General features: G+C 38.4%; 1 protein-coding gene across 1 annotated transcript in view; it reads right to left on the bottom strand.

The window, feature by feature from the left end:
• Nucleotides 1-1,183: 1,183 nt before the first annotated feature.
• Nucleotides 1,184-17,761, bottom strand: part of LOC105537987 (anosmin-1) — a 116,925-nt gene continuing 100,347 nt past the window's right edge. Inside the window, exons 9-13 of the mRNA XM_011977701.1 lie at nt 12,235-12,329; nt 9,075-9,246; nt 7,906-8,126; nt 6,621-6,762; nt 1,184-5,369 (exon numbers count right to left, since the gene is read on the bottom strand). Of these exons, the coding sequence (XP_011833091.1) occupies nt 5,311-5,369; nt 6,621-6,762; nt 7,906-8,126; nt 9,075-9,246; nt 12,235-12,329 (689 nt within the window). The 3' untranslated portion in view covers nt 1,184-5,310. The remainder of the gene's footprint in view (nt 5,370-6,620; nt 6,763-7,905; nt 8,127-9,074; nt 9,247-12,234; nt 12,330-17,761) is intronic.

Genomic DNA, 17,761 nt, shown 5'->3' with positions numbered 1-17,761 from the left:
ACTGCTTCCATCTCTCTACTCTTGTGAATAGTGCTGCGATAAACATGTAAGTATCTTTTTCATATAATGATTACTTTTTCTCTGGGTAGATACCCAGTAGTGGGACTGCTTGGTCAAATGGTAGTTCTATTTTTAGTTGAGAAATCTCCATACTGTTTTCCATAGAGGTCATGTTAATTTATCTTATGATAAACAGCATGTAAGTTGTCCCTATATACACAATGGAATATTATTCAGTCATAAACAAGAATGCAATCATGTCTTTTGCAGCAACGTGGATGGAGTGGAGGCCATTATCTTAATTGAAATGACACAGATACAAAAAGACAAATGCCACATGTTCTCATTTATAACTGGGAACTAAATAATGTGTACACATGGACATAGAATGTAGAATAATTGACAATAAATACTTGGAAGGGTGGGAGGGTCAGAGGGTGGGAGGAAAGAGAACTTACTTAATGGGTACAATATGTATTATTTCGGTGAATACCCTAAAAGCCTTTATTTCTTATGCTTTTTTCCCTTAGGCATTTTTTCCAATTCATCAGCAGTTATGGGTCAATTGCATGTCAAAGTGGGGATGTACAAGCCTCTCAAAACTCTACTTAGATATTGGAGATTTAAAGGCTTTCACCATAGTAGGTAGTATTGAAAAACAATTGAGTAGTATTGAAATACAGGTGAATGCTTATCGGCATTGCATATATCTACAATTTTAGAATAAATATTGGTGACAAAAGAAAAACAGCTTAAAACTGTATATCCCTGACTTAATATACCACTAAAACCATCAGAAGTTACAATCGTAAACATGATGATAGAAATCTGAAGTGTTGATTGTCAAACTGCAAGATACTTTCATTAGGATGAAGTGCTGTCTTGTTAACATTTACCAGACCTCAAATTCCATTCACACTGACATGGAAAGAGGCTTTTTAAATCTCCTTGGCAGCAGGAACTGTCCATTTTTCTTCTTAAATGCAATAAAGTTTCTTTTCTTTTCTTTTTTTTTTAAATTTTGTTGGAGACAGGGCCTTGCTATGTTGCCCAGGCTGGTCTTAAACATTCAGGACTTGAGTGATCCTTCAAATTCAGCCTCCGAAGTAGCTGAGACTACAGGTGCATGCCACTGTGCCCAGCAAAAATGTTTCTTTAAGAAATAAATGAGTCGATTCCTTGATCTGGTTTAAGGATACTTTATTATTGAACCAGTATGTACAAACTCTAACATGAAAATAATGAGTCACAGAATATCAAGACTATTTACAATACTTTTTTGTTTTTTACAAAACATTTTTACAAGATTACTTCGCTCTAAATAACATGACAGACATACACAAAAATCCAACTTTTTTTATTACATACATAAATAAATATTGACTTTAAATGACCACTGTAAGGGACATGAATTCTACAGACCACTTGGATGAGAAGGTAGCAGTTTTGTTATCTGCACACTACAATATAATTAAGTAAAGGGGGAAAATAATTTTATATAGACCTCTGTTAATCACTCCGTAAATCATATAACTCACTAAAATATTCAGTAGAGGTAAGACAGTCATGAGAATCCTCTCCGTACCTGACACTGAGTCTGGGCATGCAAAATCACAGGTAGGAGTCAACATCTTTACAGATCTGTTTATATCTTATAATAAACTTTAAAGTACATGCAACAGATATTTAGCCATTGTGTTCTGCCTATAATATGAAAGTTTATATAATAAGTTTTAGAGTTATTTGCAACCATAGAAATGAGTAAACTTGAAAACCCACGGCATAAGAAAGAGCATTAAATAAATAAGTCAATATCACAAATGACATTTACGGATACATAGGGCAAAATTAGTATTTGTACTTGTATGATACAGACACAAGTCAAAATCCTGTCTTTTAATCAAGTCGTTTAGTGGACATAAAAGACACAGTTTAGGCCTTTGAAGTTAACCATAATAACTTCTTAGCTGTCCCTTAGTTTTTGGGACTTGCTCTAGAAATTTACCAGGTTTCTTATGAAGGGCAAATTCTCATCTATTCAGTAAAGATCATTCTCTAGCAACGGTTCTCAACCAGAGGTGCCGTCCCTCAAGGGGTAGCTGGCAATATCTGGAGACATTTTTGGTTGTCTCAACTTGGGGGAGGGTGCAACTGGCATCTGGTGAGGAGAAAGTGTGGATGCTACTAAAAACCTACAGTGCACAAGACAAACCCCCATAACAGAGAACTATCCAGCCCCAAAAGTCAATAGTGTTGAGGTTGAGATGAACCTCTGTATATAGTCGGCTATGTATCTAAGGTTTTCAGGACACAGATGTATTTCTAATCTTTGAACTTCGTTTAATACACATTACAAAAAATTACCTGCCATAAACTTTATCTTCTCTACCATGCCATATTAAAACAGTGAATGACTGAAAAGATCACGTTGGTTTGCAAACATCATTCTATGGAGTTCCAGGTAGAAAAACAGGGTAACACAGATAAATTCATCATTAAGGAGCAAATGTTGTAAATAAAAATAATGCATGTAACTGCAATGTATATCAAATTAACCACCTATATTTGATGACAATATTTTTGATGAGCTCAATTTTTTAAAGTTTCAATACTATTACTGGATATATTTTTCTCACATTAAATAAATGAATCTAATTTCAATAAAACATATTACAGAATTAGGCACCAAAACTATGTTTGTTAAAAAACATAGATTTTATCCTTTATTAGAGCAATCACATTTTTAAAATTCAAAAAATTGTAACTATATTTTTGATCATTGAATAATATTGGAGCTTATTAAAATCCACAAGAGAAACACATGTTTTTTATTAGCCCATTAATAGCATTTTTCTTCCAATAACACCAATAAAATTTAAATTATTTATTTATATCAAAACTAGAAGCCCATAAGAGCTGCTTTAGATTTTTTTAAGGGAGATGTAAGTTTCAGAATCACCATCTGAACTAAAAATATCTGTACAATGTCTATTACCCAGACAAAAGAAGCATGATTAAATTTTATAAAATTAAATTTATGTACTAATTTAATAATATTTTGTATCTATGTATAGACTTCCAGCATTTTTATGTAACAGTACAAAAATTTGCTGGCATAAACATTTGGATTTGTTCATGACAAGTTCATGTAAAAGATAAATGGATAGCTGATAATGAAAAATTTTAATTTTTGAAATTTTAAGAACTTGAAATTCAGATGCTGGTGATGACACCAGAATAAAACATAGTTTTAGAGAAGCTATCTATGGTATCCATTTATTCAAGCTTAGGGATGTTTTCAAATGAAGACTGTTTTCTATTTTCGCCATTCAAAAATTCTTAGAACCAGGTAATTTCACGACTCAATGTGATAAATCCATCCCAACCTGTGACAGGAGCTGCAGAAAACCATTCCGAACCAACATGAACTTTCATTATCAGGTGTCCAATTTATGTTACTTGTACAAAGCTGCAAAACATTCCTGGAATATCCACTTTAAAAATAGTTTAACACACAGGAAACAGGTTTCAGTATCTATTATCAGGTATCCTTGTTTATAAATGTGTTTCCTAAAGACATGCATCAACATCGGAAAAGTATTTTCTCTGCATTTTAATTTGCCTCGGCCTTTAGACACTGCAGTGAAGCCGTGGAGTCAATGACTTCTGAGTTATCCACTCTTCCCAGGAATGGCCAGGCATCTGCATGAGTTCAGGAAACAGCAGGACAACAAGAAGCAAGCACCATTGTCAAAACCTAAGGATAATGTTACTGATTTTCTTCCTGTTTTACTTAGGTAGGTGAAGACATGTGGACACCTTTCTTTGACAGTGTTCAATTTTGATAAATTGCTCTTTTCTCAGAATCAGCACTGATGGGGAAAATATATTATCCTTATGACCTTTAAAAGAGCTGTATCTTTACTCACTATTGGTGAGCTATGAAAACGATTTCTTCAGGGATTCATGCTCAAGGTATATTCATGTATATGCATGTGTCTGTGTGTATATATATGTATATGTACATATATTTGCATATATATACACATGCATTTATAATTATATAGACATGCATATTTATGCACATTTCAAACCATGTATGTGAGTATTTCTTCAAGGAAAAAAACGGTATTAAATTAAACATCTCTGCGTTTTAGGTTGTTACAACATACACTGTAACACTCCATAGTGAAAACACGTTTTGACTTAAGTTCATGCTACCAGGCACTAATTTGTAGCATAAAAAATTTTCCAAAAAGTAAGATATAATAGATTTGAAAGCATATGGGTGTTAAACGCAAGTAACTGTCCTTCTCTATCAATCAAAGGCCTTTTTTAAACATTACCAAGAATATTCTGGCATACAAATACCTTTCTTTGCTTAAGAAAAGGCAAATCTCTGCAAAGATTTAAACATGCTCAATAGTTGGGATTTCTTCATTTGAAGCAAGGAGTTTTGTGAATTTTCAGATGGTGAAACAAAAGTGCACCAAAAGCTGTTATCCACATTGCGGAAAATAAGGGAAAATATAAATAAGATAACATATCAGGAAAATCTCTCACATAATACGATCAAATATTAAAAGGCATCCCCAAGAAATAATTTTCATTTCTCCAAGGTAAAATCTGGTTAGCAGCTTATTTCATTGAGTTCCTCTGGCTTGGGTGTCTTTTGTAAATCATAATTTATAGAGGGAACTTTCATTTACCTTTGCGTAAAGAGCAGCATAAGGTACTTAAAGTAGAAGTATTTTTAGATTTAAATTCGTTGGTATATTTTAGATTACACATTTTCATTTAAAAATCACCTAGGATAAAAATGATCTTAGGAAAGATTTGAATAAACAAAGCTGTATAATCTTAGTTGATTTTTCATATTGAATCAATAATTTTGTGAAAAATATATTTTATTGATTAGATTTATGCTTAGTGTTATGTGTGAATTGTGTATTTGTTACTCTCCTTTTTGGGGCAGAGTTTGGTACTCCAAATTCAGGGAAAACTGAGTTCTGTTGTAATTCAATAGAAATGAGCGACACCATACTTGAAAACAAAATTTAGCATTAAACAGGCCTATTCTTCATTTTCTCCAAGCTTGTAGGGAACTGGTGTCTGTCTTCACCAATCTACTGTTTCTCACTTGGCTCCAGATGCATCCGTGATTGACAGAAGTTCTTCCTGCACTAAAGTCACATAGGAGAGTACGGGCCTCTGAGCAGTTCCCACTGCCTCTGGAAGTGTGCATGTCTCGTGGCCGAAGTTCAACAAGCTTACACATCTGCCCAATTTCAAAAAATCTTTTTGAACAGTTTAGTATCTTTCTGGAGAAGGCTTGTAATGATGTGGATGACGATGCTTAAGATGAGATCCTAAGAAGTGACAAAATATGTCAGTCACATCCATTTATATGTATCAAATAAATGATAGAATTACTTTTATTTGTAGAAAAAGCACGAGACCCCGGCAAATGTTCCTTCCTATGACCATGTCTCCCCTATTCTGAATCTGAATGTACAACCACACTCTCTCTCTTTTTCCTGTTTTTCTCTTCCTCTTTGATGCCTTCCTAAACCATAAAATAGTAAGAAAAAGACAAGCTCCTTTCCTTAAGCTCACACTTATTCAATCAAACCATAATCCTTTTTTATTTGCTCAAAGAAGTTTTAAAAATTATCAAATACTTTTGTTAAATGGAATTTCTATGAAGGAATATCAGAAAAGCATTTATTCGATAAAAATTTTAGAGGCTATCAAGCTCTCCCATTGTGATAGTTTAGTTTTTCTTCAAATTATAAACATACCAAGTTATCAATTATAAGCATACCAATCTATCATTTAAAAAAATCAGAGTTAAAACTATGACTAATTCTCAATGTTTTATCCACACACTAATCATCAGACACTTTTTTTTTTTTTTAATTTAAGCTTGAAAATAAAGTAAACGAAGTACATAATTTAAAAATCAGCAAGAGGCTGTTTTGAAAATCTAGCTGACAATTTTCTTTTTAAATTTTACTTGATTTAGCAATAAATGAAGTAGGTGGACTTGGGTCATATCATGAAGAAAATTCATGACATTTATTACAGTAATATCTATGTAACAAGAACATAAGTTCCTTAGGAAAATATTATTTCCTATATTGTGATATTTGAAAATATTGATTTAAAAATATTTCAGTTTGATATGAAACTACAGATTTTTTTCCCGTATGTATTTATGGTTTAAAAGACAAGGAAAAAAGCATGCATTATATAGGGAAAAATGCAAGGAAGGAAAAAAAATAAAGGAAGGATAGAGGAAAGGAGAAAAGAAGAGAGGGAAGGAGAGAGGGATGGAGAAAGGAAACAAGGAAGGAGCAAAGAAAGGGAGAAAAGGGGCGAAGAGGAAGGGAGGGAGAAAAAGAGCAATTAAGCATCAACTATGCATTTTATACTACAGGTACCGGAGTAGAATCTAGTAAGTCGGTACAAACCGGGAGAAAGAATTTCAGATGATGACAATTTCCCTATCTCATAGAAACCTGTAATAGTGTATTTATTTGTTTTCATTTTCCAGCAAGATTTTTCTCTATGTTCACAAGACCTGACAGGACGCCTTAATGCCCTGGCACCCCACTCACTGTGCGCTGAAGAGGGTGGGAGCTCCGGCGTCCGGAACGTCTTGATGGTGGCTGGCCCCTCCCCTCCTGGGGTCAGCACTTGCACTTCCAGTCGGTAAAGAGTAGACGGTCTTAGATTGGGCACTGTTAGGACATAGTGATCCTAAGGGGATAACATAAAAGAGGATGCTCACTGACAACCTTTCAGAGACAACGCGCAATGCACAGAGAGCCTAGAACAGGTTTTCCCCCACTGGAGAATATCATACACAGGCAAGTTTGGTTGCTTTGTAAAGGCACAGTTTAATTTATAGACTTTTTCTCATTTGTGGGGGTTCTCTGCCATATGGTTTCTTAGCACCTCACTCAATTCTTGGCAGCCTAAGACACTTGGCAGAGTTAAAATATGCTGAGGTGCCAGTTCTCAGGGCTCACTCCTGGGATTTTATTTATTTATTTTTTAATTTCTTAACATCAGACTTTTCCATGGTTTAAAGTCTTCAGTTGCACATCTTGTGATATGAATTCTTGATAATCCAAATTTCAGTGAATGAGCCAACTGTTTTTCTTAAAACACAATATCTATCAATGCCCACAACTGAAAGTGTTTATTTTTATGCCAACACATTCCTCTCAAAACTCAATAAAACCTAGTACATTTATAGAATAACTACTCTCTAATTCCATGGAATTTTTCCTTCTGAGATTTCAGTTGTGTTTCTTTCCCTCCCCCGCCCCGCCCCCCTTTTGGATTTTATAACGGTAGTTGGCTACTCTAAGGGCATTTTCAGGGAGGGTAAAATCCCACACTATTTTTTTTTTTTTTTCCTGAAGCCAAGGAATTAAGTGACCTGGAAGACAGGCCAACTCATTACAGCCTCGAGCCAAATTTGAAGTTGGGGGGAAGACAGACAAACAACAAGCTTCTTTTAGCTATTCCCCCCCAACCCTCCCCAGTTCAACACTTCAAACAGGGCATGTCCACTTGGACCAGAGAGACACGAGGTTAACAAAGATAGAAGAAAATGGCTCAATCACTTACATACAAGATAGGGTAAGGTCTTCTCATGAGTTGGCTCTAGCCATCAAACTTTATCTAGATGGCAGCTTATGCCACTTCTTAGCTATGCACAGTCACATTTGTAATGTGTTAATGCTTGCAAAAGACACACTCAGAAGAAGAAAATGCAAAAGTAAGACTCAATTGTACAGCACACAGAATGACAGAGGTAGCCACCTCTGAAGGTCAGTATAAAGGAGCAGTAGATACCGATGACACGGACATAGTATAAGAGGTGGGACCTACGGAAGGCAGGATCTGGGACTGTGAAATAATGCTGTTGGGTAGACTGTTCTGTCTGCTTTCCGTAGTGACCTCAGCCCAAGTCACTTGAAATCCAGTCATGGGCTGATAGAGATTGGCCTTGGCCATCTTCCAAGAAAAGTGGCCCGTGATGTTCACATCCTGGACGATGAATGAAGCAGAAAGGTTCTCAGGCTTAGCTAGCACCTTAGAAAGAACATGACCTGCAGCAATGCAAGAAGGAAAACCAGGATTAGGTGACTGGAGAAGGTGTGCCCATGGGATCCACTGTAGGAATTTTCAGCGGCCAGTCTGTGGGATGATATTAATAGAAGCAATGTGACTTCGTTCTTTAAACATGGGTTCAGGCAATCACCCCTTTGACATATGGGGATAGGTTGAGTAGGAATCTCCTCACGACACCTTTGTACTAAATGCTGCTTCCAATCTTCCGGGGGTCATTTTTAGAATGCTCTTTTGAAGTTGGAAGCAGGAGAGCAGTTTAGACCCTGGCAGGACTTAACTATTTCTTAAAGAATAGCATGGACTGCAGTGAGAAGGTAAATATTAAAGCTGTTAGAAGAGTTATTAAATCCAAGGCTTTTTTTTTTTTTTTTCTTTAGAGGCAGGATCTTGCTATGTTGCCCATGCTGGTCTGGAACTCCAGGTTCAAGTGATTCTCCCATCTCAGCCTCCCAAAGTACTGGGATTTCAGGCATGAGCCGCCATGCCTGGTCAAATCCAGGGCATTTAAAAGAGTTTTTCCCACTGCAAGACAGGGACTTTGGCAAGGAAAGGGGTTGGAAGGTACAGATGTGAGGTTTGCTAGGTTGGCATGGAAAGTGTGTGAGTATAATCCACACAGCAAAGAGGTGGGATAAAAATGAAATAATTATATCAAACTTTGCCAAAACACAAGCGGTATCTAAATGTTTGCCTTCATTTCCAAAGGGTAACATTACTATCAAAGGACATCTTTCCAAGGCTGTTAGGCTTTAAAATAACACATTCATTCCTACATATCTTCTGTCCACATTGGGCCATCATTACACAACTTAGAAAGACAGGCACTTTTGGTTTTTCTGGTCTTGTGAAATGCAGTTTGGCAAGGTTTGCAAAGTGCTGCTGACACCTTAGACCTAGATGCAGAAGTCCTTCAGGTGAAAACGTACCTGCTTCGCCAGGGCAGCCAACGGGTTTGTGGCTCTTCCCCTTAAGAGCGGAGCATGGTGGAGTAGTGAAGAAAGTGGCCTCTGCCTTGGAGTGACCTTTTGGCCGTATTGCTTGGACAGTCACCTTATACTTACAGGAAAATGACAGATCTTGAAGAATTATATAATTTTCCTAGAGCAAGAGAAAGAGAATTATGCTAGCAATAAGCCTCATTAGGGATTAAAAAACACTGGCAAGAACTGAAATCATATTCCATCCAACAAGGATGTTTTCCTATCTAGTGTGTGCAATATGGCTTTTAATAAAAGTACAAAGCACGCACTGTCTACATTTTGATGAATGACAATTGTGAAACACTCCCATGGCTGCGGGATACACCTTCTAGAATTAAACGGTATCGTAGTAATTCCTCATCAAAGCACGCTACTTCTAAGGTCACAACCAGCATTTCTGAGCTGGCAGCAGTGCAGGCAGTGGTGTAAAGCTGTAAATACAAATCTAACTTTTTTCAGTTAAAAAGAAACTAATGCCGGCTTCTCTGAGACATAGAATTAGTTTATATGTAAGTTTTTCTGTTAAAAAATGATATTCTTTAGCAATGTAATTTTTCCCTTTTTTGGAGTGCTGTTACTGTTTTCTGCCATAATGTTGTGATTAAATATAAATAAAAGAAAGAGGCTAAATGGTAAGGAGTCAGGGGCTAAGGATATAACTTTACGATAATGTCGAAAGATGACATTTCCTGTGATAATAGGTGTGTACCTCTGTTTCTTTTATATTTGGCTAAGTTGCACTTATCCATTCTGTTTTGTATTTACCAATTCTTAATGTATATATATAAAAGTGCAGATGGATAGCTGGGCATGGTGACTTGTGTCACAGTCCTAGCTACTTGAGAGGCTGAGGTGGGAGGATCGCTTGAACTCAGGAGTTTGTGACCAGCCTGGGCAACACAGTGAGACTTCATGATTTTGTGTGTGTGTGTGTGTGTGTGTGTGTGTGTGTGTGTTTAATTATATTAAGAGAGAAAAAAAGGCACAGATGGAACATCTCTGGTACTCATTGGATGATGGGTGGGGGTCTTGCTAGAAAGCAGCAGGGCTGACGGGAAAAACATGAGACAATAATTAAAATGAAAACTGAGGCTTGAGTGATTTACTTAAGGGAGGAGTGGAAGTGGCTGCAGGTGACACAGCACTGAATGTTCAAAAGAGATGGGGAGTGACCTCCAGGCCTGCTGGCCCTTCATCCAGATGGTGACAGGAGATGGGGTGCACCCAACTCTGCAGCCAGCTAGTATAAACAGTGAATAGGAAACAAATCAATCTGGACAATGCAAGCCCAACCCAAGCCCAAGCCAAGGCCGCCATGTCTCTTTGGGAGTCTGAATTGCTTTTGTTTGGAAATAAATCTGCTCTTTATATGGGACTGTATTGGAATCCAAGGTTAGCTATTAAGGATCCTGTTTCACAGACATTTCAAGATTGCTTTCATGCTGCATAGGAGGCAGACATCTGCAGCAGTAAGTGAATTAGTGGATGCTCCATTGTAGCATAAAAACAAATTATAATAGGCCGGGCGCGGTGGCTCAAGTCTGTAATCCCTGCACTTTGGGAGGCCAAGACGGGCAGATCACGAGGTCAGGAGATCAAGACCATCCTGGCTAACACGGTGAAACCCCGTCTCTACTAAAAAATACAAAAAACTAGCCGGGCGAGGTGGCGGGCGCCTGTAGTCCCAGCTACTCGGCGTAAACCCAGGAGGCGGAGCTTGTAGTAAGCCCAGGTCCGGCCACTGCACTCCAGCCTGGGCGACAGATCGAGACTCCGTCTCAAAAAAAAAAAACAAAAAAAAAAACTGGATCTAAAGGTTTAAAAATAAATACAGATAAGTTCTAAGGCCCTAGAAAGATAATTTTTCAGGAGTTTGATTTTTATTTCTACCGGATACATTACATCTGCTCAGCAAATAGTTGTTACCACTCTCAGAGTTCCTCAAGATGATAAGCCTAGGATTGGGGAATCGCACTGACATAAGCCCAGTTCTGTGGGGTTCTGAGGCACGCACATATCAGTAAAACAGAAACCTCACCCCTCTGCCCACAAAAATGTTAATAATTCTCGCTTCTGTTTATTTCTTTCTCCACTTTTCAAATCAATTTCTCTATTTAGAATGTCTGTTGAATTATTTTACTGAAGGTCACAAACATTGGAGCTAATTTAAGGATAAATAAAGGGAGAAACTTTGGTGAACATGAGACAAATCAAATTCAGTAAAACAGAAAAAGAAGCTGTGTATTTCTGAAAATCCAGTGACTTGTTTTATCTCATTATCTTAAAATTATGCCAGTAGGTCTGGTTCTTAAAATATGGTGCTTGCTTTAGAAAATGTTCAAAACAAAAATATTCTAGTTACATATCACAAACCAAAACACTGTATGTTTGGGGCCATGTTTTTGGATTTTTTAAACTGTCCTGAGGTATTACATATAAATTGCCATCAAAGTGTATTATACACTTTGTATAATACAATGACCTCTTAAACATTTTGTGTTGGTTTGTTGATTCTAATCTATAATTCATGTACTAACCCCAAAATATTTAGAATAATATTTTGGGCAATATTGACAGAGTTGCTATCCTCAGAGAGTTTAATGTTCTCTTAAAGTTAAAAGTCAAAATATTGGTGCATGCTATACAGGACAGGGAGATTATTTCACTAACTGAGCTGATGGCATTTAGGGACATGGTGCGAAATGATAGAGTCACATAGACATTCACTTGTACAATTACACCTTTAGATCACAGTGACATGTCAAAATTCAGAAAATAATTCAAAGGTTTTGTCCAGTTAAGATGAAGCACACAGATACTCAGGCATATTTCCACCTGAAATATGGGAGTTCTTTAAGAACTGTGTCTTTAGTCTCTGCACTTTAGGTTTTGCTCTATGATGGTAACAGAGTAAGCTCCCAGTGCAATGGTGTGAATGGATAAAATAATGAGTGAATATAATGATCATTCTGTTTTCCACTTCCATCAAGTCATTACTCAATAGCTGATTTGTGAGAATGAGTTATCTGTTTGACATGTCTAGTTTGTATATCCTCCGGTCTAATTATGTTCACAGATCAAGTTGGCCCAGAGATCATGTCCTTACGTGGGTCATGCCAGATGATGCCTCTGATCCGGTTGTTCTGTTGTGGGCACACACTTCAGGAAACCACCGCACATGATATCGGTTGACAGTAGGATCTATAATGCCAAAACATACAACCAAAAATAATAGGTTGGATGTTACATTCCATGTAGCCTGGGGTTCTTGAACTTGAGAGGAGAAAAGAAGAGGAAATGAAACTCTACAGGTGACCAGTAGATGCACAGATGAGCCAAAGGAGGTGAGATTCTGATTACTTAATAATTATAATAATTAATAATTCTGAATACTTAATGATTAAGAACAAAGTAAGGGAAAAAAAGTAATATACTGCCAAGGGAAAACCTGTGCTGAAGTGCAAGTACTAAGTAGAAAAAAAAAAATTAGTAAAGTCATAGCAAAATGATTCAAAAGATGTCTTGAGAATAACCTAGCCGTGGTTTTTACAGCAGGCAAAGCCCTATAGTGAAAGGTAACACCTAGCAACAGCTCTCGTAATTCCTGTTGTAGAAGAGAATCATCAGAAGTTTCTCAATCCTACATTTTTTGTTTAAATAAAGGCGAGATACTATTGAATCCACACAAGAACAAAAACATTGCCTTCACACTTGCAGAATTGGCTATCCATGTTTATTTCCTGTTACGTATTGCCATAAAGAAGTTCTTTTGTCAAAAGGATAGGGATATATGCTTCCCACTCCCCCTTAACCAAGTGCATCGTGGCATTTCTGTATGGCTGATCCCTACTGAAATACGACTTGGTGTTCTCAAACACAGGCCAGAAGACTGACCTTTTGAACATGTTTATTCCCAGGGCAAGAGGCATATTTTCTGTACATTTCTTTACTTTGGACAATAAAGTGGGGGAAAAAAAGAGAAAATAATGACAAGCAACTCAATGAGTGTGGGAAAGCAGGCCTTGACAGTCTCGGGTTTATTAATCACCCCAGTGTGTCCAAGGGGTGTGAAATGGCACCAAACGGCACTATTTTGCAGGTGATTAACATCTTGTCCCCAACATCATGCCAAGTGTTTGATGGGGGTTTTCAGAGGACAAAACTCTTTGATGAAATTGGGTTGATCTAGTGGGAACTTTGCTTTGAGCACTTTGGAACCAGAAAAGAAGAACTTTAAATGAGAGAAAGCAAACAGATATAAAAGTGGGCACTCAGGGCATTTAGTTAAAAGAGAAATCACGTACTAGAGGTTTTAATTTTTACATAGCAGACATCAAGCGTTTATTTTTTTAAAAAAGAATTATAGGCTATTCACAAGGCTGACATCAATCACTGAGTGTGTTCATGTTCTTCCATTCAACAGCAGTGAAATAATCACACAGGAGTGGCTGCTGCCCTCCTGAATTTTACATAGAAATGGGGCCAATAATAACAGAGAATAAATATAATACATAGGTAAGATAGGTATTATGTTAGAAGGTAATAAGTCTACATATAAATACAGAAGGTGGCTGGGCACCGTGGCTCACGCCTGTAATCCCCGCACTTTGGGAGGCCGAGGCAGGCAGATCACAAGGTCAGGAGTTCAAGACCAGCCTGGCCAACATGGTGAAACCCCCTCTCTACTAAACATACAAAAATTAGCCAGGCGTGGTGGCAGGCGCCTGTAATCCCAGCTACTCCGGAGGCTGAGGCCGGAGAATCTCTTGAAACCGGAAAGCGGGTATTTCAGTGAGCCGAGATCGCCACTGCACTCCAGTTGGGGCAACAAGAGCGAAACTTCGTCCCCCCCGCCCCTGCCCCCACAAAAAAAAACCCAGAAGGTAAGAGCAGTAGGGTGGATTGACAAAAAGTGCTGATTTTATATAAGGCGGCTGGCGTGTGTTCAATTCTGAGTCAGGACTTGAAGAAGGTGTAGCAGTGGGTAGTGGCACTGCAGAGACCTGTGGGAGGGCGTTCTCAGCCAGCCCTGTCCAACGGAACTGGCGGTTGGGATGGAAATGTTCTGTCTGTGGTAAACACTAGTCACCTGTGCCTATAAAGCACTTCACATGTCCTCTGTTTAACAGAGGAATTAGATTCTTTATTGTTTCATTTTAATTAATTTACATTTAAACAGCTGCAGATGGCCATGGTTACAATACTGGGCAGCTTAAAAGCTCTACCAGCAGGGAATACACAGCACGTGTCAAAGTGCTGACATGAGAACGGAGCATGACAGATGACTGAGGGTCTTTGGTGAAGAGCAGCCAGGGGACTTGGGGTGGCTATATTACAGGAATACGAGGAGGCTTGGCTGCCCTGGGGATCCTCCATATCCTAAAAATCCTTTACATATTTTACAATGCAATTATATTTTCATAGGAGGCAGCATCAAGAGTGACACACGGGGCACTCCTTTTGGGTTCCCTCCCTTTTGTTAGCCCTAAATCTCGCCTTGTCTGAGTTCACTGCACTTGCATCTTCTCTCTGTGTCACCTCCATCAATCACTTCATTGATTCCCATGGCTTGAAAAATTTTTCTGCTGACAGCTCCCAAACGTCTACTTCCACCTGAGCTAGTCCCTTGAAGAGCTGATGCTCCCTCGTTCCTCTCCCACGTGGAGGCTTTCCAAACTCAACTTTGCTGAAGCTACCATGTTGATTTCTGTGCCTCAGCTTCTCCTAGCATTCACGCTTTTCTTTCTGGCTGTAGGATACAGAATTTTAACCCCACAGACGACCTTCGAGGAAGGTGGGCTTCAGCAAACAACTCCAGCAGCCTCAGTGAGCCTCATTCCCTTTATCTGAAAATAAGGATACTAATTCAGCCAATGCAATAGGTTTGGTGTGAGTTTTAAATGAGTTCATGTACTGGTTTTCTATAGCTGCTGTGACAAATTACCATGAGTGTAGCTGCATAAAACAATATAAATGTCTTCTCTTCTGTAGGTCTGAAATGGGTGTCACTGGCCTAAAATCAAGGCAGGCCTGTACTCCTTTCTGGAGGCTCCAGGGAAGAATGTATTTTCATGACTTTTCCGGTTTCTAGAGGCTTCTGGCGTTCCTTGGCCGGTGGTGCCCTTTCACCAGCTTCAAAGTCAACAACACTGGGCTGAGTCCTTTGCACCATGCCACCTCTCTGATTCTTGCACTCCGCTTCCCTTTCTACTTTGAAGGACTTTTGTGATTGTATTCGTTTCCACCCAAATAACTAAGGGTAATGTCCCCATCTCAAGGTTGGCTTTGAGTCACTGAATGGCTTTTCTCTGCCCTCTGAATAAAGACACTAATACTCCTTAGCCTGGCTTCCAGGTCTCCACTGCCTCTGCATATTCATCTCATGCAGAGACTCCTCTCATTCCCAATGTTTTGTTTGATTCTGTTGTTACTTCACGAATCCCTGTCAACCCCATTTGGCCAGAGCTCCGTAACTACAAAGATAATGCCTATTTGCTGTCACTGTTGCATAAACAAAGATGAGCATGGCGCCTGGCAGGTGATAAACAGACAGTAAACATTTAATGAATAAATCAGTGAAAGAAGATATAGCAGTTCAAATTCACTTTTATTTCTCTACTCATTCTGGCAACAGTGAAAATAATTCCTTATAATCTAAGATATGGAAGAAATAGTGTGAGAAGACATGATATTACATAAGGTAATTAAAAGCAATCTGAGAAAGTAAAATATAAATTAAACTTAGATTTAAAATGCCCTGAAAGTATTGTAAATGGCACCCCCAAATGACCAGTATGGGGACATTTATTTTTTAAAAGCAAGCCCTAAAAATGTCCACACTCGTTTACGTGACTTGAGTTCAATTTTAACAGGTCAATTCATAGATATTTGCTTTGATGGAAGTTATTTATACAAACATCATGTCCTTAGTTTTATCTTGCCAATTAATAAAATCCTAAGAGCTTGTATTTTAGGTTATGACTGCAGGTCTCAATCTGTAACTAGAATATTAAAAATAGCAGAGTTCAGGCTGGGTGTGGTGGCTCATGCCTGTTATCCCAGCAGTTTGGGAGGTTGAGGCGGGTAGATTGTCTGAGGTCAGGAGCTCAAGAGCAGCCTGGCCAGCATGGTGAAACCCTGTCTCTACTAAAAATACAAAAATTAGCCGGGTATGGTGGCACATGCTTGTAATCCCAGCTACTCGGGAGGCTAAGGCAGGAGAATCACTTGAACCCAGGAAGTGGATGTTGTAGTGAGCTGAGATCGTGCCATTGCACTCCAGCCTGGGCAACAAGAGTAAAACTCTGTCTTAAAAAAATAATAAAATAAAATAAATAGCCAAACACTTCCTGAAGGGCTGTATATGAAAATTCTGTGCTAAATACCCAACTGATCTGGTTCCTTAGCTTAATTCTTTCCACAAATAAATGACATTACAAAGAAAGTACTTGAAAATTATTTTTAAGTGATAAAAACTTTACTTGTAATATGCTTCAACTATGGTTCAAAAATTAGATGGATCTAATTTTCTTTTCAAATAGATCTAACTCACAGTGTCTGGCATAAATAAAGGACTCTAAAATTTTTCATTAAACGTGAATTCCTCAGTTTGCAAAAGTCTAATGACCAAGAATGATAGGGTTATTGACATTAGAGCTCTGAGAAAGAGGCAATCCTTGGGTTCCCCAGAATAATAATTGCTGTAAAAAGAATTGTAAGTCATAGCATCAGGGAAGGGGGCACACACTTAGAGAGGTGTCACAGAATGCCAATTCCACCAGGGTGGGGATTTTTGTCTGTCTCTTTGCAGTATTTTAGCATCCGAAATGGTGCATTGCATACAGTAGGTGCTCAGTAAAGGTTAGTTGAATGAAGTCTTCTCATGGATCAATGCCCCATACTCTATCTGTAAAAATGATTTGGTGAAACAGAACTTTCTGATGTTGTACAACTAAAGTAAGAATTTCTGAGTGCCACATAGACACGCTACTTAAAATAGAAGCATGAATGTTTCCTCTATGTCTGAGCTAACTTTTCACATTTATGTTGTAAAAACACAAAGTCTAGAGCTAGAAAACCATCAAGGTGCAGTGGCTCGTGCCTTCAACCCCAGCGTTTTGGGAGGCTGAGGCTGAAGGATCACCTGAAGCCAGGAGTTTGAGACCATCCTGGGCGACATAGAAAGACCGCATCTCTACAAAAAATAAATTAAAAAAAAAAATTAGCTGGGCCGCCAGGCACTGTGGGTCACGCCTGTAATCCCAGCACTTTGGGAGGCTGAGATGGTTGGGTCACCTGAGGGTGGGAGTTCGAGACCAGCCTGACCAACATGGAGAAACCCCGTCTCTACTAAAAAGACAAAATTAGCCAAACATGGTGGCGCATGCTTGTAATCCCAGCTACTTGGGAGGCTGAGACAGGAGAATCGCTTAAACTCAGAAGGCAGAGGTTGCAGTGAGCCGAGATTGTGCCATTGCACTCCAGCCTGGGCAACAAGAGAGAAACTCCTTCTCAAAAAAAAAAAAAAAACAAAAAACCAAAATACCCCAAATAAGCTAGTTACCTCTTAGGCTTTGTAGTGCCCAGTGCCCTCCTAATCATGACTACTGCAAAATCCAGTTCCTTAAAGTGTA

The sequence above is a fragment of the Mandrillus leucophaeus genome, unplaced genomic scaffold (genome assembly GCF_000951045.1).
Source record: "Mandrillus leucophaeus isolate KB7577 unplaced genomic scaffold, Mleu.le_1.0 Scaffold1827, whole genome shotgun sequence".
In the NCBI taxonomy this organism is placed as follows: Eukaryota; Metazoa; Chordata; class Mammalia; order Primates; family Cercopithecidae; genus Mandrillus; species Mandrillus leucophaeus.
This window is presented reverse-complemented; position numbering and strand designations above follow the sequence as displayed.